The 23,305-nt window shown below is 40.5% G+C and overlaps 1 protein-coding gene across 5 annotated transcripts in view; it reads left to right on the top strand.

Annotated features, from left to right (window-relative positions):
• Positions 1–23,305, top strand: part of LRCH1 (leucine rich repeats and calponin homology domain containing 1) — a 201,666-nt gene that overhangs the window by 140,108 nt on the left and 38,253 nt on the right. For all 5 annotated transcript variants that reach the window (XM_043578790.1, XM_043578787.1, XM_043578788.1 and 2 more), the window contains exons 5-14: positions 2,494–2,630; positions 3,361–3,488; positions 4,829–4,892; positions 8,572–8,677; positions 10,466–10,593; positions 11,878–11,945; positions 14,300–14,386; positions 18,804–18,893; positions 18,989–19,025; positions 23,218–23,271. In XM_043578790.1, the coding sequence (XP_043434725.1) occupies positions 2,494–2,630; positions 3,361–3,488; positions 4,829–4,892; positions 8,572–8,677; positions 10,466–10,593; positions 11,878–11,945; positions 14,300–14,386; positions 18,804–18,893; positions 18,989–19,025; positions 23,218–23,271 (899 nt within the window). The remainder of the gene's footprint in view (positions 1–2,493; positions 2,631–3,360; positions 3,489–4,828; positions 4,893–8,571; positions 8,678–10,465; positions 10,594–11,877; positions 11,946–14,299; positions 14,387–18,803; positions 18,894–18,988; positions 19,026–23,217; positions 23,272–23,305) is intronic.

Genomic DNA, 23,305 nt, shown 5'->3' with positions numbered 1-23,305 from the left:
AATCTGATGCGGAGCTTGAACCCACAAACCGGGAGATCACGACCTGGGCTGAAGTCGGACACTAAACACACTGAGCCACCCAGGTGCCCCCCTGTGCTCCTACCTTGAAAGCATTCCTTTCCCTGGAAAAGATCAGTTACAAATTTCTATCCTTTTCATAATTATGTTTTCTCAGGTTTAATATTTTAAAATCTACTCAAAGCTAAGGCTTTCATTTACTGGAAACTTTTTCTTTTTTTTTAAGTAACTTCCTGAATATCAAATTTCTTTTTTGCTTCACTGGGGAGAACTCCATTAACAAAAGAGCATTGATGGTGCTTGCAGGCAGTGAATTTAAGGACTTTCCATATTTACTTGTTTTTCCTCTTTGAGTACCCCTCCCCATATGCTTTCAATCTGAGGAGGGAAAACTAGTCTGTAGCCTTAATTACCCAATCAATTTTGTGGTGGTTTTACTACAAATACTACAACCAGGAGACCATACTTTGTTTTTTCTAGGACATGAATGGACAGAGGTAAGATTAAAGGAGTCACTCATTGACCTTCTTTGCAACAAAGGGTTCCCTGGGATTTTGTTTTTTTCTTACCCCCTTTTTCTGCCCTGTTTCTTCTTTTGACCATGTCTGGGCTGGTGTTAGCACTTTCTCCCCGCCATTTTCTTGTTGTGAAACTGCCAGGCTCTCGTTTCCCTAAACTAAGATGGTAATTGTGTCCCAAACTACAATTAAAGGGAAGAGTCGTTGTAAAAGCCATTCTTACTTTACCTTATTTATTTAAGTTGCCTCTCCTCCCTCTCCTGCTATGACTTCCAGGATCTTAGCCCTCAGTCTTACTTAAAAGTCTTCATTTCCAGTGGCAAAGAGTTGAAGAAAGAGTCCAGTTACATTTTGCTACTAATTTGTCAACCTAAGTTTAGTGAATAAAATTAACTGTCTTAGAGATGGATTGATATCACTACGGATACAGCAAGGGGATATTCCTTTTGTATATAAATCTCTCTAATTCTTACCCGGGTTTTAGAACTAAACTATGAAGCGAAAGAGATCTTACTTTCCCTTTTCCTTTGACTTTTTTCATTCCATGCTGTTTTCCACGTTCCCCTCCTCCCTCTCTCCTCCACCTTCCGTTGCTCACAGAGCCTTCAAGGCAACCTCCAGGACTAGTAGGGGGTGAGGCAAATCACTTACCCTGCTCTTGAGGGTAGGGGGTGCGGACTGGGTTTGGGCAGCGAATTATTCGGGGCAGTTTGCAAACTACACTTCCTGAGTTTCTCTTGCAGGGCCGCCTGTCAGGAGCCGAGCTGGGGACCTGCCACGTGGGGTGCTCTGCTCCCTCTGTTCTAGCATTAGTCCCTCTGTTCTAGTCACTAGCCTCGTGACTCCTTGTGGAGTAATTCACATTCGCTAAGGCATGAAACAAGGAAAGTCCCTTACACGCCCAGATTGCAGTGAATAGGAGAGGAGATAACCGGTTGCTAAGAGCATCTTTGTTTGTGGAGGTTGAAGTGGCATAGCTGAGTAAAGTGAAAACCCTAGGGCTTACTGGGAGGAGAAGAGGAATTGTGTTCATGCTCACTGCAGGTCACTTCGTCTAAGGCCTGTTCACCCTCCATTTTGGAACTCCTTGTGTCTTCCAAAGCACCGTATTTCACCCCTTACCAGGTCCCATAACAAACGTGGCGAGGCCCCTGCGGACCGGAACCCGCTGGAGTGTCCCACACAGAGAGACCTTAGTGGTTTGCCCCGTGTCACTCTACTTCTCTGGCGTGGCTCAGCCTCTTTGCTCTGCGGAATATATTTGACTTCGTTCCTTGCAGCTGCCAATGTCGGTTGGAATGCTTGAAATTACTGAGTGTTTACTGTGCCACTGGGTGGGGATTTCAAGCTAAATATAATGTTCTGTCTTGTTTGTGGAGCTACAGAAGACTTTTAAAAAGCAGCAGAATGGAGCCTCATCAAATCAGGATTACAGGGTCCATTGCAAAATTCCGAATTTGATAAAATTTAGTTTTTAAAGTGGAAGTAAAAAAACCATGAACGTATTTCTTGTAACTAGTTCTGAGGTTATGCCAGCCGAGATACATTCACTGGATAAGAAAATTTTGTAATTAGCACATTGTTCGTATGCTAGCAGCTGAAGTTAAAATATAAACATGACCGATGTGGTGTGGCTTACGTGATTGTTTTGCTGGAAGAGAGGGCTTTCTGAACAATAGATATTGTAAATGTCAAGTGTGTCCAGCTTCTCTCAGAACTAACAACAATTTAAAATTATTGGGCTCCCAGTGAAAGATTTTCCCTCCCCTTTAGTAAAACATGTGACACACATACTTCATATTCCTGATGCCTCACTTGCTTTGATTATGCTAAATGATAGTTTTCCTTGTAAGCAGAAAATTAAGTTTTGAATGTTAAGCCGTTTAATCTTGTTGCTTTCTGAAATTGTTCTTTTTCTTTCTTTCTTTTTTTTTTTTTTCCCTCCCCTGTTCTTTAGAACTAGTAGAACTTCCCTTGGTAAAGTTTGACTTTTCCTGCAATAAAGTGCTCGTGATTCCCATTTGTTTTAGAGAGATGAAACGGCTGCAGGTATTACTACTTGAGAACAACCCTTTGCAGTCTCCTCCAGCACAGGTGAGGGCCCGCAGCAAAGCGGTTTCAGGGAGAAATGCTGTCAGTGGTGGGGGGGGGGGGGGGCGCGGGGGCGGCAACTCTGGGCAGAGCCGGACCTCTGATCGTCTGCTGAATTCACACTGTTTTAGACTTGATCACAGTCTCTGAAAGATGAAACCTTGGGTGAATCTGACTACAATACGTTGTCTTCTGCTACATAGAGTCCGTTTACTAGCGTTTAGCTCACTGTTCTGATCGCTGCAGTCCCAGAATTACAGGTGTGATTATGGCGGCATTGGTACGGTCGTTGGAAACTCCTTCATGGAGCGTGTGGCTTAGACTCAAGGAGGAATACATGCCTTACGTTACTGTGAGCTGCGAAATGGAGTTCAGACGTTTTCAAATATGATTGTCGGTTTTTCAGAGATAAGTTTCGAATTCAGCTGTTAAACCATGTGGGAACAAAGTGAATGCTTCCAGAAATGGGATGTTAAACCATGTCGGTTACGTGACTTCTATATTTTTTTACACTATTTAGACTTAAACACACTTCTGTTAGAATGGTTTTCTATTCAAAGTAGAATCTGGAAGAAATGGTTGCCTAAATTCTCGTATGTTTTGGAGAGGCCAAATTGGGTGCGTATTGTTAAAGTGTTATTTTAAATGAAAATACACGGTCAAGTGTCTAGGGTCTACATTTTGTTTTGCCGTTAAAAAACGTTAAAAATATGTGTTATTAATTTCTCCATAGATTTGCACAAAGGGCAAAGTGCACATATTCAAGTATCTGAGCATACAAGCATGTCAGATGAAGACAACCGACTCCCTCTATCTCCACACGATGGAGAGGCCACATTTACACCAGCACGTGGAGGACAGGTGGGTGTGACTGCAGTGGCTGAAAGCCCCTGTTTAGGATTTGTTTAGGCCAGAGTGCACCGGTTGGGTGGGTAAGTCCAAAAAATCCCTTGGTCTCTCTTAACCAGTGCAGATTTATGGTGCGGATAACCTTTCGGCATCTTGCAAATCTTACCTTCCCTAATCTAATCAATAATCGGTCTTTCTTGAGGACCGTTTGTGTATATTATAACGCATATATATGTATCTTTTTTAGAAATTTTTTTTTTCAACGTTTATTTATTTTTGGGACAGAGAGAGACAGAGCATGAACGGGGGAGGGGCAGAGAGAGAGGGAGACACAGAATCGGAAACAGGCTCCAGGCTCCGAGCCATCAGCCCAGAGCCTGACGCGGGGCTTGAACTCCCGGACCGCGAGATCGTGACCTGGCTGAAGTCGGACGCTTAACCGACTGCGCCACCCAGGCGCCCCATGTATCTTTATACATGCAATCCATACTATAAATATGGGTATTTTTTACTTATCAGTTAAAACACCCATAAAGGCTCAGGTATGCTTTTTTTTAATCATTAATTTTTAATATGCCACCAGAACATTGTTAAGAAACACTACAGGTTTTGTGTTGTAATTGTCTTTTTAAAAATGCCGCATGCATAGTTTTTGCCATTTCCTGTTTGGAACCGATGTGTTGGAATCCTTTCACATGCCCTTGGCCTTTTTGTGGCATAAATTGGGCCTTGAATTTTCAGAGAACAAAGTTCCCACGCTGAACACATGTATAGAAACACAGGCTGTTTTGAGAGGTCTTCATTGCAGAGACCTTTCCTTAACTTTTTACTAAAAGAGTAAACATGGTGGCTTAAAATCTCAGGCTACCCTAATGATCGCTTTACTTAATGCTTAAAAATGTATTCATTATTTTACTTTTATAAACATCAAATTTATTTAGTCACTGGGTAAAAGGCTTACAGAATTATTGAAAGTAACTATAGAAAAGTTAAAAGCCTCTTGTCACGTAAAAGGTAAAAGCAATTAGGTAGTTTTTGCTTTTTGTACACTGGAATCACCAAAATGAGAACATTGTTAACTGTTTCAAAGAACAGGCCCCTCGGTTAGAGTGTGAATTTATGAAACCCTGAACGCAAAGAGTTTATCTTCTACTCTGCTTAGACAGAATATCTGATTTTCATGAGGCCCTTGTCTTAACCTCCTTTAATATTGGGCTGATTCGTTGCCTTATGGTAGTAGTAAAATTTGTATAGCAGAGTCATTACTTGAATATAAATTGATGTATCTTGTTGTGAACTTCGCGATTTCATTTTTTTCTAAATGGATTCCATACCGATGGCATCTATATCAGCAAGAAGGATTCTGATTCGGGCGTTGGAAGTGATAATGGAGACAAGCGTTTATCTGCCACAGAGGTAAAGTTCGTGATTAGATATTTTTCCTTCTGTGCTTCTAGCTGGATTTGCCTGCATTCCTGAACTCCTCTGTGGTAAAGGGCATTGATGCATCTATGTGAGAAGGTGTGATTATGTTTGTGAAAGCAATTTGAAATCCAAGTGTTATAGAAATATGAGCCGCTGTTAGTTTTTTCTGCATCTTTAATATTTTGTAAATGTCTCAAGGGTAGAGTCCCTATCTTCTTCCCCTCCCACCACACTCCTGACATTATCTAGAATATTTGTTTTTTTCTTAAAGTTGATTTCTTTATATTGAGGGAGGGAGAGAGAACACACATAAATGTGTGCGCACACGAGCCAGGGAGGGGCAGAAGGCGAGGGAGATCCAGAATCCTGTGCAGGCTCTACCCTCTCAGCTGGGAGCCCGACATAGGGCTCAATCCCATGAACCGTGAGATCATGACCTAAGCCGAAATCAAGAGTCAGACACTTAACTGACAGAGCCACCTGGGTGCCCCTAGAATATTCTCGAATGCTTCATAAATATTATGAAATGACTAAGAGTGGTCTGCAAGTACCCATGAGGCATTTTTATAAATATGTTTGTTTCTAATTGACAGAATAATTTGGGAAAAAAATTATTTGCATGGATAGATGTTAAGGAGTCAAATGTGCATTGCATTTTAGCAGTGTACCCACAGGAAGTGCGATTTTGAATAGCCAGAGTTTTTTTTTTTTTTTTTTTTTTTTTAATTTTTTTTCAACGTTTTATCTATTTTTGGGACAGAGAGAGACAGAGCATGAACGGGGGAGGGGCAGAGAGAGAGGGAGACACAGAATCGGAAGCAGGCTCCAGGCTCTGAGCCATCAGCCCAGAGCCTGACGCGGGGCTCGAACTCACGGACCGTGAGATCGTGACCTGGCTGAAATCGGACACTTAACCGACTGCGCCACCCAGGCGCCCCGAATAGCCAGAGTTTTTATAGCAATATTTGTTTTCCTGAAAGTCTTCGATTGTGTTTTTTTCAGACGGTTGGATAAAAGTTTGGTTACTTGTAAGCCAAGAAGCCACAAGAGAGCTTCCTAAAGTGGTTATAAATAGCTCAGCTAGCACATTTATCTCATTTATAGTTAGATTCCCCGAAACCTTTCACTAATATACCATAAAGTGGGGTTTCTTGAGCAGGGGAGCTAGAAGGGACAGCTGGTGGAGGGATTGGATGTATCATCAGTCTTCCCTTTTGAGGAAATCTATTGAGATTTTGTGGTTACTGAGTTTTGAAATATAATTCTACTCTTTGAAGATGTAATTAATAGGTCAGTTACCCCATTTAAGGAGTTCTCTTTTGTACTCTGTGTGACTCCAAGAAACTGCCTTTTGCCTGTTCTCTTCAGGTGTTTGAGGATTAATGTGTAGCTAAGATATTACATTTTGCTTCCTACAACATGCTTTATAAAGCAATGTATTAAAAAATTAGGATACCTTAAAGTCTTTCTAATATGGAACATTTCGAAAGGAGTTTGTAGGGAGAAAAAGAAGGCCAATTTCAATAAAAGAAAATTACTCTCATGAAGCCACATGAATAGTTTACTGTGGTTCCCTGGGGGAGGAAATACTCAACACATTACTTTATAAGTTGTATTTAATTCAACTCCCTTAGCTTTATTAAAACTCATAAGTCCCCTGAAATGTCCCATTGTTTCAGAAATTACTCACCCTCAGCTTATTTTCTACGAAGTTAAAACAGACTCTGCTTTATCCTTTATCTGTTTTTTAAGGATAATTAAGTTCATTAATAAAACATCACACAAAGAACCTCATTATCCTTTTGTTCTCACTTAATATAAGTAGGAGGCTAAAATCATTCTAAAAGGAGGCCAAGGGTTTATTCTGTCCCTTTTAACTACATGCGTATCTTTGGAATTTTGCTAAGCTTTCAAGAGAGGAGGAGGGTGGAAGGAAGGACCACAGAAAGGATTTTATATTTGACAGTATTGAGTGCATGAATCTTCCCTCGGCGTTTTTGTCTGGTCTCACACAGCCGCCTCATTACCTGAGAACACCTCCAAGAAATTTGTAGAAGGAATAGCATTCTGACTCCTCCTCCAGTGTAGCTTTCTCTTTTCACTTTGTTTGGCAATTATGTTGTCATCTCACCGCTTACTAGGGTTTATCTGGCTCCCCACTTCTGTCTCCCTGTAGCATTTGCAAAGCACATCTCACTCCTTTGGCTGTTGCCATTGTCTGAGTACATTTAGCGTTTGTCTCTAAGAAGTTTAAAACGTGTTTTTCTCAAGATAAACATGCAAAAAAATTGGCGGCTGAATGAATATCTGTTTACTGGATGAAATGCACACTTGTTTTGCATCGGTTTCTAAACGATTTGTGCACCCGTCCAAATGTAAACAAACACTATCCTGAAAGTCACGGCTTCAAAAATTGAGGAACAGCCCACAACTCCCTGAAATGTGTTCTGTGGAGGTTCATGATCCCTGTGATTTGGAAAGCTTTTTACTAAATAGGAACACTGAAATGGAGACATACGAAAGTCACCGAGGCTCTATATTTCATTTGTGACGGAATTCTAGATTGTCTGCATAAACTTCATCAGCTACTGTGAGAAACTAGCGCCCCAGAGACAACTTATTTTGATTACTGAATTGAAGCCTTACTCTGAAAATTGCACGGAACACATTTCCTTTTAAGTACTACAGCCATTCAACACTTTCATATATTTGACGCAGCCTAAATTCCTATATTCTTCAACCTAAAACAGGGAAATAAACTGAAGCTTAATGTTGCACATAAGATGCACTGTAAATTAATGAGGTATTGTCACAGATATTGTCTGCTTTTTAAAAAAATTTTTTAATGTTTATTTTTGAGAGAGAGAGAAAGAGAGAGCGAGCATGAGTGGGGGGAGGGGAAGAAAGAGACAGAGACACAGAATCCGAAGCAGGCTCCAGGCTCCAAGCTGTCAGCACAGAGCCCAACATGGGGCTCAAACCCACGAACCTGGAGATTATGACCTGAGCTGAAGCCAGACGCTTAACACACTAAGCCACCCAGGTGCCCCCAGATATTGCCTGCTTTTTGTGACGAGCTGCATGAAACCTTAATGTAGTTTGGGAAATTGGTATTGTTGTCAGATCTCAGAGTATCATTGCTATTACAACGATTGGTTGGCCTTTGGGCCACTGTGATATTGACCATATTTATAACATCACACTATATATATTTACAGTTATTCCATTGTTCTGTCAGGTATTACATAGTCCTTCTTAGTGCCCTGACCATTGCTCTTAGGTTGGAAAATGCCATCAGGTACCTGACAAAATTTTAGCTCAAAACATGTACAGGGAGACACTTGAGTGTTAATTCAGTGAGTTTTGACAAAGCGAACACACCCATATTACCAGCTGCCAGTTCAAGAAACAGAGCTTTACCAGTACCCCAGAAAGCCCACTCATGCGCCCACCCTCCAAGCCAAGAGTTATCTGGACTTCAAACACCATGGATTAGTTTTGCTGGTTTTTGAACTTACGTAAGTGGAACTATGCTTTGTATCTGGCATCTTTTACTCAATATTATGTGTTTGAGAATCACAGTTTTGGTTTTTTTTATCATATAGCATTCTCTTAATCTACATTGAGAACACTTGTCCCTGGAATAAAGCAGTGCACTATTCCTTTTTAGCCTTCTGATGAAGACACGGTTAGCCTCAACGTGCCAATGTCAAATATCATGGAAGAAGAACAGATCATCAAGGAGGACTCGTGCCATCGCCTTAGCCCAGTTAAAGGTCTGACAATGAATGATGGGGAGAAAGTGCTTGTTTTTAAGTTTCAAATGCTACATTTGCAATCTGTCCCGATAGGGCCTTGATGATAGCTAATGCTTATTGAGCATTTCCTGAGCACCAGGCTCTTTGCTCATCTGTGAAAGTGAGCCCATTTAAAGTCCAAAACTCCAAAATTTTAATCATCTCCATCTTACAGGTGAGGAAACCAAGCCCAGACAGTTTAAGTAACATGCCAGTGATCACACAGCTAGCCAGTAGTAGAGTTGTTCTCGTTTTGAAGATTTATATAACAGTCTTTAAATCCACTCTTGGAAAGAAACTATTGCTATGTAGACCTATTAGGCAACAACAGCTGTGGTAGCACATGAAATCCCCAAATCTCACTGGCTTAACACAATCCAAATCAAGTCTACACGAGAGTTAGTGATTGGCAGGCAGCTCCCCTCCAAAGACCCACGCTGCTTTCATTCTGAGATTCCACCATCTTTAACACAAGACTTCCAAGGTCCTATTTTAGGGCAGAAGAGGGCTGAACGTGGAGGTTTGCTCACAAGAGGTTTTTAATGGGCTGTGCCTGGGAGTGCCCATCTCTTACAAGCTAGGCTCGGACATGTGGCCACTGCTAACCACATGTGAAGGGAGGAAATATAGTTGAGATGTGTGCCTAGGAATCCACTTGACTTTGGACACGATAGTTGACCTTAATTCTCTCACCTATAAGTGAGATGGTTAGATTAGGAAATATCTAATTACCTAATTACCCATGGTCTTCTGTAGCTCTAAAGTTCTGTGGTTCTCTAATAATCATCAAATGATCGCTAAGCACTTTAATGTCCTGCCTACCTTGAAAATCCTAGCAACGTATTTCATAAGTTGGTGGAAGCCCTCAGTTGATTACATTAGGGCAGGGTTTTGATTTTGTTTTTTTTTTTACTACTCCTATTTGTTCAGTGACTGTTAAAGAAAATCCTAAAATCTAGTGTTTGCTGATTTTTAGCACATGATTTCATGATAAGTGAATAATATAGAACTAGATTAATATGCAGATCATCTCCCTAACAGTTTGAATATGCCCTCATTAGTGATAGGGGAGCTGTGTGAACCAACTAGCATTTGCTTTCACTTCATACCTTCAGGTTTTTTTAGTTTAGCACATAAGTTTAGCATTTATGTTTATCTGAGGTTATGATTGGAACCATACAGTCTCCAAAAATTATCACTGTATACTTCATGCAAGAATATAACTGCCTTTTTAGTAGATAATATTTATAACATTATACAGTATAGGAGGTAGTGTTTTAGGCAAACTTAAAATAAAAGAATTCTGTGATTTGTTACCAGTGAGTTTTTTCCTCTTTGTTCTGGAAGTGGGTATTCTGCTAGGGGGGAGTCCTTAAAGGTAGCCCTCCTTGATTCTTTTTAGTTTCCAGATCGGGGAGAAGAGATCTGTTTGCTGTTCCATTTGCCTCTTTATACTTTCTTTCCTCTGTTTCTTGAGAAAGTTACAGGAGATCTCATTGCTTTCATAAGGGACTAAGCCACGAAGAGGAGTTGACTTTCCAGTTCATTTTGGGGGGCTTACCATTTCTTTTACTTCTCTCACTCCTTTTCCTCCTTTATTCATCTTTTCCTGACACCCTCAGGGAAGAGAGAAGTGGGGTCACTCATACACCTCTATAAGAGGTAAGAGAGGAGACTGAAATAGTTAGCTGGTTTTGAGGTTCATCTGTGCTTTGCTCGTCTCTTCATGAGACCGTCTTTTTGTCTTTGTCTGTATTTTCCTGATAGGGGACTTTCATCAGGAATTTCAACCAGAGCCTTCCCTTCTGGGGGACAATGACAACTCAGGAGAAGAAAGAGACCAATTTACTGATGGAAGAGATGTTCTCCATTCAGAATTTATAACGTATATTAAGGCAAGTTGAGGATCAACTAATTTTTTTTTAAATCTTCTTTTGTTTGGCACCTTAACATTTAAGTTCAAGGTTACCAATCTGTCACCTTAAATGCCAACGTACTGCCAGTGTCCTCAGATTTTTATAACATGGAACATCTTCTCAAAGTTTGGGGTGTCTATTTTCTGACATTAGGAGCTGGTCCCTGTCAGACATACCTCTCCGTTTGTAAATTTGTCTGATTTTCTTTTATATTCAGTAATTGGCTTGGCTTTTCACCGCTCAGTGCATCAGGATAAGTTTGCAAATGTAATAGAATTGCCATTACCATCTAGTAAAAGTTAACATGGAAAGGGATTCACATTCTTTTCAATGCATTCTAGGTGAATACTTTTCTTAGAAGTATGTCCATTGTAAAAAAGAGGAAAGTGGAAATTTTTAAAATCTGGAAATGAATGTCTTCTCTTTCTGGAAAGGTCACTCTGAGGCATTTTCTGTTAACTGTTTTATACTTTTTCCCCAAGAACACACACACACACACACACACACACACACACACACACACACACACCCCTCGTCTCACAAACAGTACAATGCGTATTCTCATGTGACTGACAAACCCAACTAATAATGGAGGAATCTGTCAACAGCAAGAGGTGCTAAGAGGGTAGTAAGAAATAGAATTAAGCTTTACATTTCTGACTCTAAGTTAACTGGTATTGTGGTCCTGGGTCAGATCTCTTTAATTTAATTTTTAATTGTGGTAAAATATCTATAACATAAAACTTACCATTTTAGCCATTTTTAAGTGTACAGTTCAGTGAAATATTCTCATTGTTTTGCAGCCATCACCACCATCCATCCCCAGAACCATTTTTATCTGGTAAAACTGAGACTTCAAACCCATTAAATTGTAATTTCCCATTCCCTGCCCCCCCCCCCACCTCCCTTGGGAGCCACCATTCTGCTTTCTGTCTCTATGGGTGACGACTCCAGGGACCTCATATAAGTGGAATCATACAGTATTTGGCTTCTTGTTACTGACTTATTTCACTGAGCATAATGTCTTGAAGGTTCACTGTGTTGTAGCACATGATGGAACTTCCTTTTGAAGGCTCGATGACGTTCCATTGTATGTATAGACCATATTTTGTTTATCCATTTATGTGTAGATGGACACTTGGATTGTTTCCCACCTTTTGGCTGTTGTGACTAATGGTCCTGTGAACATGGACGAGGGCAGGGTTTGACTGTTGACTCTTGATAGCCAGTGGCTCTCAGAATTCCCGTATGTTCTGTCCACAGGATAGGGCTGAGGACTGTGAAGAACTGTTACGGATAGAAGAGGACACGCACTGGCAACCTGAGGGAATGTGAGTATCCAGGGCCTGGTTATGAGCTACCTGTAAAGTTCATGGTTCAAGCAGAAGGCAGCCCTGTCATGATAGAATTTTGGTCTGCTTTACTTTGGGTAAGCCTATATTCTCACCCAGTGATTTTGATAAGTTTTTCTTATCATTGATTAAGTTTTTCCTATCATTCCTATCAATAGGTTTTTCTCTGTCAGATGCTTATTGTCATGGTATTGGGGTGTTACGGTGCAAGGTCACACCTCTTCCTTGGCCTTGAGTTTCATCTGATTGGAGGCTGTGGATAGAATGTGATTCAGGAGATTATATGAAGTTTCTACACTGGTGATTCTAGCTTACTGCCATTTGTCTGAAGAAACCAACAACTGGACCCAGAGCAATACGTAGTCCCAGTCACTCTTTACCTAGCCTTCAGGTTCAAGATCTGAGAAAACCGTATACCTCTCATGTCTTGGTCCTGTGTCTAAAATTGTAATAGCTAACATTTATTAAACACTCCATGCTCGGCAGTGTTCTAAGTATTCCATAGGTAGTAACTGATTTCATCTTCACACCAAGTCTGTACGATAAGTTCTATTATTGTCCCCCATTTCACATATGACAAAACTGACGCACAGAGAGATCAATGATCTTGCCCCAGGGTTACAAAGGGCTGGCATTGAACCCAAGGAATCTCACATCACATGGATATCCCTTTAACTCTATTGCACATAAAGATTTACTTGGCCAGCTTTACAGGGGCGGGCCTGAGTCATCTATTATATGATGAACCATTTCCAGGGGAATTGAATATGGACCATGTGGCATGCAGTAGATTTTTGGTTCCCAGGATTTCGTTTTCCATGATCTGGCATGTGGGCCTGGACCTTCCTTCATATCTTGTAGGAGACTCCCCCTTAGTGAGTCTTTATTATATTAAAAGGTGTTTCCACTTAGGGGCGCCTAGGTGGCTCAGTCGGTTAAGCATCTGATTTCAGCTCAGGTCATGATGTCACGGTTCGTGGGTTTGAGCCCCATGTCGGGTTCTGTGCTGACAGCTCAGAGCCTGGATCCTGCTTCAGGTTCTGTGTCTCCCTCTCTCTCTGCCCCTCCCCTGCTCATGCTCTGTCTCTCTCTCTCTCTGTCTCAAAAATAAATAAACACTGAAAGAAAATTAAAACAAAGTTTTTCCACCTAGAGAAACACGTTGACCTATATTCTGTAGTGGAGAGCAGGAACCATGATCAAATATCTCTTGACCTTTAAAAACATTGCTGGGTACCTTTCACATCACTGTCCTGTATTATCTATTCATTGAATATATTTCTGTAATATCAAGGAGGACTAGCTTGATTATAGAATCAAAGAATTATAGGGAAGAGATTTTATAGGGAGGGTGTTCTTTTAAACCACAGTGGACTCTGGAACAATGCAGGAATTGGGGGCACCAACCCCAGCACAGTTAAAACCTGTATATTACTTTCAACTTCCCCCCACCTGCCAAATTTTACTACTAAAAACCTACTGTTGACCAGAAGACTCACCAATAACATAAACAGTTGATTTGCCTATATTTTGTATATGTATTATATGATGTATTAAAAACATACCTAACTTTGTCTGAACTTTCTCAGTATTCCTAGGCTATGCATTTCATCTGTGAATTTTTTCAAATTGCTGCAAATCTCTAAAAAATTTTCCAATATATTTTTGGAAAAAAAAAAAAAAAACCCGTGTATAAACGGACCCGTGCGGTTCAAACCTGCATTGTTCAAGGGTCAACTGTGTATAAGGCTTTGGAAGCCCCATTCTAAATCTTCTATCTAATCATTCTCAACCCTGCCTGTGGAGCCCCAGTCTCTGGCTTGGCCTTTTGTTCAAGTGCCACAGATGATTTTGCTGCCTGAAGAGCCTGCACTGAGTGAGAACCACTATCCCACAGCAAAATCCCATATTGTATGAAAGCTGTAAAACCAAGCAAGCCACACTGGTAGCACTGGAGTTGGAAGAGGCAAAAGTATTGTAGGCCTGCTGCATCAGGGCATCCCCCCAGGGCTCAGGAAAGCACAGCGAGGGAACCACCCAGAGAGCACATCGCCTTGATTTTCTAGAGGAGCAGATACAGGCCCGTGGGCATTGAGACTTTGTGTGAGCTGCTATTTAATAGCAGAGCCAGGCTTCCCCCACCCAGTAGCTCCATTTCCACTACACTCTGGCCATCTCCTCTGCAGGCTACTGACACACGTTCATTATAAGGTGGAGTTTGTGGAAATCACTTTTACATGTGAGATGCATTTTTATAAGTGTGCTCTTAAGAATCTAGATAATATCCATGTTCTAGTAATCATTGTCACTCTTATGCTTGGTTCATGCTACAGAATAAGTTCATCCAAAGACCAGGATGTGGATATGGCGATGATCGAACAGCTGAGAGAAGCGGTAGATTTGCTGCAAGATCCCGACAGGTACGTGTGTCTTTCCTTGGCCCAGGTTTCGTGTGAGTGTATCGTCTCGCCTTTAAAAATGTCTGTACACAGTTTGGGGTCAGTCTAACCCCCAAAAAGGAAAGGTTTTGCAAGATCCATAAGCGTCAGAGTCACACTTCTGGAGTGATGGAGATCGTTCCCCCCTTTTGCTACCCCTTAATGAAATGTATTCACCCTTCATGAACTTCATATGGGAGGTTTTGGCATAATTCTTAGAAAATAGCAACACGATGAAAATGCATATTTGATGTTGCCTCAAGTTCAACTCCTGACTTCCAGAAATACCAAGGAGATTTTCCAAAAATGAAAGAATTGTTTTATCAAGTGCTATCGTATTTATTTTGAGATGCCAAACTTATGTTACCTAAACAATATATTTCTAAAGATTGGGGTTATGAGATAAGTTTTTAATTGAATTGGCCATTGTCATCAGAGGCACAGAATGCAGTAGATACATTTTTTGGTTTCTTAGCAAAGGATCATGGAATTCCCGTGAACAAAATATTTTTCAGTAAGACAATATAGCCAGTATCAGGTACTAACTACTTTATCACTAGGAAAATAGATCCAAAGCTTATTCCTGGTAAACTGTTTATGGGCCTTGTGGACTTAAATATGAAAATGATACGGTCTCATAATATGGTGAACACAGAAATTATACCACATTTTGGCAATTCATGAAAAGGGTGGTTAGCAAGTCCCAGAGTGCCAGTAATGGCTCACCACCAATGTTGCTTGGCCCTAAAAGAATAGTGATGGGTCAGTGGGTTTGGCTGAAAGTCTTTAGCGATTGATTTGAAAAGCATTTCAGTTCTGTAGACATTAATTGAGTGCTTAGAGATCATGGGAAGATCTACTGCGTGCACCTCTGGGGATATAAAGATGAACAAGACACAGCCCTTGCCTTCTAAGAACTTAAGCTATGGTAGAGAGATGGCTTTGAGGAGCTATTTGTAAGTGTAATTGATTTAGGTGCTTAAAGTGATAGGCTCCAGTGAATTCCTGGCCGCAGATGGAAATGGGGAGATGGCGGGGCTGGCCTCCCTGAAGTCTGGGGTAGTTCATCTGGGCCTTTAATTACATTTCAAGGAAATTACATTTCAAGGAAAAAGCAAACCCTGGATTGAATTAAAAGCTTAGGCAAAGGCATGGAGGTCAGAAGGAGTGGAGCAGGCGTGGACTCTACCTGGGAGGCTGGGGTCTGGCCGTTTCCACCTTTTAAAAACCTGGGCAGTGCTTCTGATGCACAGCCAGGGCTGAGAAGCTGTGGAGGGGCAGTCGGAGGGGTGCTGAGGATGTCTTCAAATGCTGTGTTGAGGAGCCCAGACTTTATTTCATATGTAGAGGGAGGTGGTGGTGCTTTAAAAATACGATTATTCGTGTTCCTAATTCTCCCTGCTGTGTGGCTCAGAGCCTGGCTTATTCGTGAATGCCTAATCAAAGCACGTTCTTTAAAGGGCTGCGTTTCACATTCTAAACCAGGGAAGTCAGTGAGAGGGTGGGAAACGGGGACAAGAGGACACGTGTGTGTGTTGTATGTGTTTGTGGGAAATTATAAGGAATGGGGAAGCAGCTCATCTGGGGGTAAAGAACAGATTTTGGATCAGCCAGCCACAGGTTCTGAACCCAGCTCCAACACCACTAATGTGGGTTAAGATATAACTATTCTGCACGCCAGTTTCCTCCTCTGTGAGATGGGATCCACGTACTTACTTTTTAGGATTGTGAAGATCTGAAATAATTTATAAACTGCTAGTAGGAAGGCAAATTAGCAAAACCATTCTAGAAGACATCCTAGTAGTACATGGCCGTTGTCTAAAATATATGTAAACTTTTTGAAATAAATTCTAAAAATGTATCCTAAGGGATGAAGAGATATGAACAAAGATTATGAGGGGAAGATATTTTTATAGCAAACATTTGGGGAAAATGAAATAATGTAATATTTTAGAGATACTTAAATATAATTTGGTCCTTTATAAATTTATGTGTATTTTTTTTTTAATTTTTAAAATTTTCCAATATATTTTAGAATGCTCATTTTAGGGGCACCTGGGTGGCTCAGTCGGTTAAGCGGCCGACTTCAGCTCAGGTCATGATCTCGCGGTCCATGAGTTTGTGCCCCGCGTCGGGCTCTGTGCTGACAGCTCAGAGCCTGGAGCCTGTTTCAGATCCTGTGTCTCCCTCTCTCTGACCCTCCCCCGTTCATGCTCTGTCTCTCTCTGTCTCAAAAATAAATAAACGTAAAAAAAAAAAAAAAGAATGCTCATTTTATAATCACTTTAAAAGTATATAAAATGCAAAGCTTTGATCCCAATTATATAGACTGAATTAGGTCTTATTTGTGTCAGAAACAGACAAAAAATTAAAACTGGAAGGAAATATATTACTGTGGATGTTTTTCTGTAGGTATTTCTAAATTAGTTTTTTTTTTTTATACTTTTATGAATTGTAGACCCTTAGCAGCAGGCACTGTTGTAGTTCTTTGGCAGGTTATTTGCAGTGGGTGGTGAGAACAGTGTGAAGGAACAGTGCAGACTGGTTAGATATGAGCACCAGGTTTCTGGTTATCTGAGATGGGGAAACAAGAGGGCCCCAGGGCTGAGGAGAAGGATGTTGTGGTCCGCGTAGGACGTGCCGAATAAAATCCAAGGTGGCAATGTCCATTCTGCTGCTAGGAGTTTGGTTCTGGGGCTTCGAGACTTAGATTCGGAAGTCATTTCGTAAGGTGCTGCAGTAACAGAGCTGTATAATGAGGATGAGCTTCCCAAGGCCAAGTGTATAGATGGGAAGGGAACATGAGTCCAGAATCGAGACTTAAAGTGTGACATTACAGAGAAAGGACCCCCCTTGGGCTCAAAGTTAATATATTATTTCAATACTTGTACCTTTTGCATTTTGTATCACGCCCCCAATAAACGTTTCTTACAAATTTGAGATTGATTAGTATGTGAACCACAAAGTGAAAAAGAACAGCCTCATTTGGGGGAAATAAAAGTGGCTGGGGAATGTGGGCCCGGAGCCCAGTAGTGAAGATCTCGGTGACCTGGAGGAGGGTTCCCAGCTCTGGGCCTTAGTTTCGTCATCCTTCATGAGAAGTGCGATGAACTGAGGACCTCAAGATTCCTCGCTAGCTTGGAAACATTTGAGGCAGTGAGTTGCCAAGAATGTGGAGCCAGTGGAATGGTGGGTGTGTGCTCGAACTGCGAATTGCGGAAGAAACAGCCCTGAGTAACTTTCCAAGAGCTAATTGATTTGCATCTTTATGGAATGCTATTTTAAAATCGTATCATATTGTAAAACTTTATATGGCTTTCATTTGCTGCCTAAAATAACTCACTACTTTGGCTGCTTTCGATCTTTGTTGTTCATCCTGAATAATTATCATGATAGGACAGTTCTAACTTATAATAATGTTTCTGTGAGCCAGTATAATAGCGATAAAGAAAGGGTCACTGTTTGTTTCTATTAAGAGAGGGCTCTTCAAGAGGTCACTTATTTCTAGCTGCTTGGGACTGAATATTAATAATAAAAATACACATAAATATTGGGTTTTTCCTTTATCTCATATTTCATAGGTCCAAACTTTTTGTTGTTTGCGTTAAACCACTGATTATAGGATTAAATTTTAGAGGTTTACCTTTCATACAAACTTAACATCAAAAAAACCTAGTTGAATATTGGTATCATATTTTGTCTTTGTCTTGGTTTCTTTTTTAAGGATTTCTGATTATAGATTTGACAGCATTTTCAACAGGGCATATATAATATGACTCATCCCTACCTTTTATAGTAGCCTTGTAACTTTCATATGACTTACAGAAATTCCTGGTTTTATAGATCTTAAACAGAATTCAACTCTTAAAATTGCAGAAATTCAGAAACTATCTGTAAGGCAATTTCAGAAATAAAATTGCATATCAAATTGCTTATGAATTCTAATTTTTTAAAATGAGAGTACTAGTATATATCAGAGATATCTTCCTATTAAAACAAAATGCCCTTCATACATGTAACATAATATAGTACTCTTAGCAATTTTCTTTACCTCTATAAATTAATCAAGTTCTAGAATAGAATTTTGTGCTACCTCATGAATATTATGACTTTGGCAGAAATTGCTATTATATTGCAAAGAAGTTGTATTTCAGTACCAATAGCAGATAGAAAATGATGTTCAAATTATATAAAATTTTGCACATGGTGGGAAAATACCATGTAGCTTGAAATTTCTACCATAAACCTTTGATTGCTTAATCTAATGATAAACATAACTTTTTAATATACTAAAATTATAAACTAAATATGACCCAAAGCATTGGATTTATTAAAATCATAGAACCTACGAAAAGTTTAACTAACAAACATGCTAACATCTTTTTTTCCTACTCTTTAGATTAAGCACAGATGTTTCAGAGAGAAATGTTGTAAACTTTTATCCTGTGGAATCAGCAGAAGCCTTAGACTTACAAGATTCTGCACTAAAGTATGTTGACCTTTTTGTAACTAAATGTATTTTCTCTTTCTACATTGAAGTATGTATGTTTTAAATTCCACTTTATATCCTTTTTTTTCCTACAGTGGTCAAATACAGCTGGAGACCTCTCCCGTTTGTGAGGTAAGGCCGCTCTTGGATTAACCAGAGCTCTGTGCAGTCCTCCACCATGGAATGGTGGCTCCCGTATTCTACAAAGATTTATCATTGGGATAGAACAGTCATTGAACCAATATTTGATTTTATGAATGGTCTGTTTTTCTAATTTTGTATACTTCTGCCTTATTTAGTTTTCCTGTGTATTATACTTCCATCTTCCATTAAAGGTGAGGGTCGGCTATTTCCATTAAAATCTCGAAATTTCTTGGGTCAGATGGTCTTGCTGAGCCAGGCAGTAGCAACTGAGATCCCTAAGGAACCCCGAGACATCAGAAAGCGTAGGCCCATTCATTGCAATTTTAGAGCCAAGAAGGAAGCCTCGGAAGTGGCCAGGAGAAAATAAACTACAAAAGACTTGAAAGGCAAGGACAAATGATTTGAGAAGTCCCTAGGAGGATTAGAAGACCTTAGCAGAGAGACCTGGGGGAGTTATTTGGGGGCAGAGTAAGGGCAGAGTTACGGTGTGTGAAATGTGGTTGGCTGCCGAAAGCAGTTTTGACTAGATGAGCCTAAACGGTCCCAGAGAAGCAGTTATATAAGTAGGTTTGAGCTGGTGACTTGGGAGTGAAACCTGGGTGGCACTCTAATTCATCTCTCCTTAATGAGTGGGTTTAGGATGGCTAATTCCGGTATACACACCAGTTTATGTCCCCTGAAGTGTCTGAGCATGGGGAGTGTAGTGAAGCAGTTTCACACTCTTTACTAGCGAAGTCTGTGTTGAGGAAGAAGAGAGAGAACTACTGTGATTTCATTGTTGAGAGCCGTGCCTTAGAATCGTGTTGAGTTGTTGGGGCGCCTGGGTGGCACAGTCGGTTAAGCGTCCGACTTCAGCCAGGTCACGATCTCGCGGTCCGTGAGTTCGAGCCCCGCGTCGGGCTCTGGGCTGATGGCTCAGAGCCTGGAGCCTGTTTCCGATTCTGTGTCTCCCTCTCTCTCTGCCCCTCCCCCGTTCATGCTCTGTCTCTCTCTGTCTCAAAAATAAATAAATGTTGAAAAAAAAATTTAAAAAAAAAAAAAAAAGAATCATGTTGAGTTGTAATCCTACCTCAAAGACTTGCTAACTGGGCAACTGTGGGCTATCTCTCCAAACTTCACCTTCATTTTCTCTAAATTGGGACCAGTCTCACAAGCCGGGGCACCTAGGTGGCAGCTATTACTCTGACTCTGCCACTCTATTGTTGTTATCGGTGTGGTCCTTAGAATTACTGCACCGTGTCTTTCCCGGTAGAGGCATCATTGGATTACCCAGTTCTGGAACATCAGGAAGCATCTTATGTGAGGGCTGCCCCAGCACCATTCCAACGGGCTCTCTCCTTTGAGACACAATACTTGTGATCCTGTGCAGGCCCACTTTTCTATTATTGAGTGATTGATGATAGTTGATCTGCTTTTCTTCAAAAGCTTCCTCTTTGGAAATAATTTGAAACTTACAAAAATGTGGGGGAAAATTGTTAAGATTCTATTAAAAGTTACCAAAATGGCATCCTTTTACCTGGAGTTACCTATTATCAACGTTTTACCTCATTTGCTGTATTGTTTCTTGTCTTTGTTTCTCCACACACAGTTCTTTTTCTGAAACGTGTGAGAGTTTCATACATCATAGTCCTTTTTTCCTAAACATTTCAGTGTACGTTTTCTGAGAATAGAGATTTTATTTTACCTAACTACGTTTGGTTATCACGTTCATAAATTTACATTGATAAAATGTTTTCATCTCATCTACCATTCATGTTCCAAACTTTTCAGTTGATCTAATGATGTTCTTCATTTTTTCCCTTCTAGTGTAGGGCCCAGTCTAGTGGCAGGTGTTGTATTTAGTCATGCGGTATCTACAGTTTCCTTTATTTTGGAACATTTCTGTAAATTTTCCTTGGTTTTTATGGCCTTGAAATTTTGAAGACTATAGCTCTCTTCTCAATGGTGTATGCCCCTTATTTTGTGGGAGAGAAGTTCCTCCTATTTCCCACGTTTAGATTGAGATTCTATGTATTTCATTGGGATACTGCACGGGTGATTTGTGTCCTTCTCAGGATATCCCCTATGTCTGTGTGGCCCTCAGAGATGATGTTAATTTGATTACCCAATTGTTGCTTAACAATCATGTAATTACTGTCCTGTTTTTCTGCTACAACCAGTAAGCATTCAGTGAACAGTTACGTTAGGACCCTGGGTGCGTGATTTCAGGAATACCAGTGAGACACAAATCCTCTAGAACAAAGATATCTCTACTCCACCTCTGATTTATAGTGTTTTGTGTTCATATATATATATATATATATATATATATATATATTTCCCTTTTTGGTTGAGTGAGGACTCCTATTTGGCATAGGAAGTTCTTACTCATTGTCTCCCTTCTCTAGGGCAGTCATCTGTCCATGACAGGCACGTGTCAATGATTTTAAAAAGGAGGGATAGGATAGCTGGCTCTAGAAGTCCCAGGGAGGAGGAAGAGGAAGTAACGGATTAGCAATGCCAGTGCCAGTGATGATACAGAACTTAAATGTGATCCTCATCAATGATGTGGTTGTTTTTACATTCTCTCCTCCATCTCATTCAGGAGGAAAGTAATATCTGTAGCGTAATCTTGACTCAGTTAGCCAGTGTTTGTTGAGTATTTGTGCTGGATTTCATCTTGTTTTTGGTGTCAAGGACTGGGGTATTAAGGATATGAACTTGTCCTTCCTTTTAAGGTGTTTTAAAAATTATGAAGGGAAGAAGACTTAGATTTTGAAAAACTTGAGAGTAGGATATGACATGGTCTGTAATCCTGAGTGTTTTAGGTGCTCTGGGAGACCAGGAAAGAGATAGGAAGTTAAGGAGAAGGAAGTAAACCTGGGTTTGGGGGGTAGTTTGGACTTGGGTCACCAGTTCGACAGGTGAGGCCGCAGTTATGAAGTGGTTTATACATCACATTGTCTGACTTTACATATACTTTAGATGACTGTCCGTATCAAGTTTAGGTAGCACTGGCCTCCATTCAGGAAGAATTGCAAATGATAGTCTCATTCATAGATAGTAACAAATTGGGGAAGGTATTGGGGGCACAACAGGAAAAAAATCAGAGGAAGGAATTGCTTATAGAGGGATCAGCCTTGCAGATACTTGTTAGTAGTTCTAACAAAGCTGCTTAACTGGGTAGGGAAATTAATGACATTTTATTCTAAATATCTGTTTTTCCTTTGGATTTGTCAAAGTTCAGAATATTTTTTAAATAGCACTCCTCAGTAGGAACAGACATCTTAAATTTATACTGATTTGGCGTAGTATAAATGAAGATGCTTATATTAGTTATCCCCAGATTTTTATTAGGGTAATCTGTGGGGTTCTTGATCACCATATGCAGAAGGCAGATCTGAGTAACATAAGCTAGAGTTTCCTCCTTGGTTGCCAAAGCAAACTGGCATTGAATGGACAACGTTAAGATCGTGGCAGGTAATTTGGAGTCCAGGCATGTACGTTTATTAAAAGCTCCCAGTGGGGTTCTGTGTATTTGGAAAGTGCTGCCTTGGACCATTTCTAAAAAACCTCTCGTTAGGGGCACCTGGGTGGCGCAGTCGGTTAAGCGTCCGACTTCAGCCAGGTCACGATCTCGCGGTCCGGGAGTTCGAGCCCCGCGTCAGGCTCTGGGCTGATGGCTCGGAGCCTGGAGCCTGTTTCCGATTCTGTGTCTCCCTCTCTCTCTGCCCCTCCCCCGTTCATGCTCTGTCTCTCTCTGTCCCAAAAATAAATAAACGTTGAAAAAAAAATTAAAAAATAAATAAATAAAAATAAAAAAAAAAATAAAATGAAAATAAAAACCTCTCGTTCAAATGGGGGGGTGGGAGCCTGCAAGTGGCTTAGTAACCTAGCAAGGCAGGTACTTTGGGCTGAACTCTTTGCTCTGGGAAATTCCTTTTCTTAGTTTGTGTGATACTTTAGATGTATTTTGTGTGTGTGTGTGTGTGTGTGTGTGCGCGCGCGCGAATGTAATAGCTGCATGTTTTTAGTAAATGTAAGTATGAACTACTTAGCTACTTAACACACTGAATAATTAATTCCATGTATATTCCTTGTGTGCCTGTGTACCAGGGATATGATGGAAGTCAGAAGGATGCAGTTCTTACCTCAATAATTTTATGGTCTAATAAATATACCATGCATTTTTTTCCTTAAGGTGCAAAATGACCTAACATTACAGAGTAATGGGAGCGAGTATTCTCCAAATGAGGTGAGTTTCCTGAAGATTCACGTAAGCTGAGGTA

The sequence above is a fragment of the Prionailurus bengalensis genome, chromosome A1, assembly GCF_016509475.1.
Source record: "Prionailurus bengalensis isolate Pbe53 chromosome A1, Fcat_Pben_1.1_paternal_pri, whole genome shotgun sequence".
Classification (NCBI taxonomy): Eukaryota; Metazoa; Chordata; class Mammalia; order Carnivora; family Felidae; genus Prionailurus; species Prionailurus bengalensis.
Note: the sequence above shows the minus strand (reverse complement) of the source record. Positions and strands in the feature narration are given on the sequence as shown.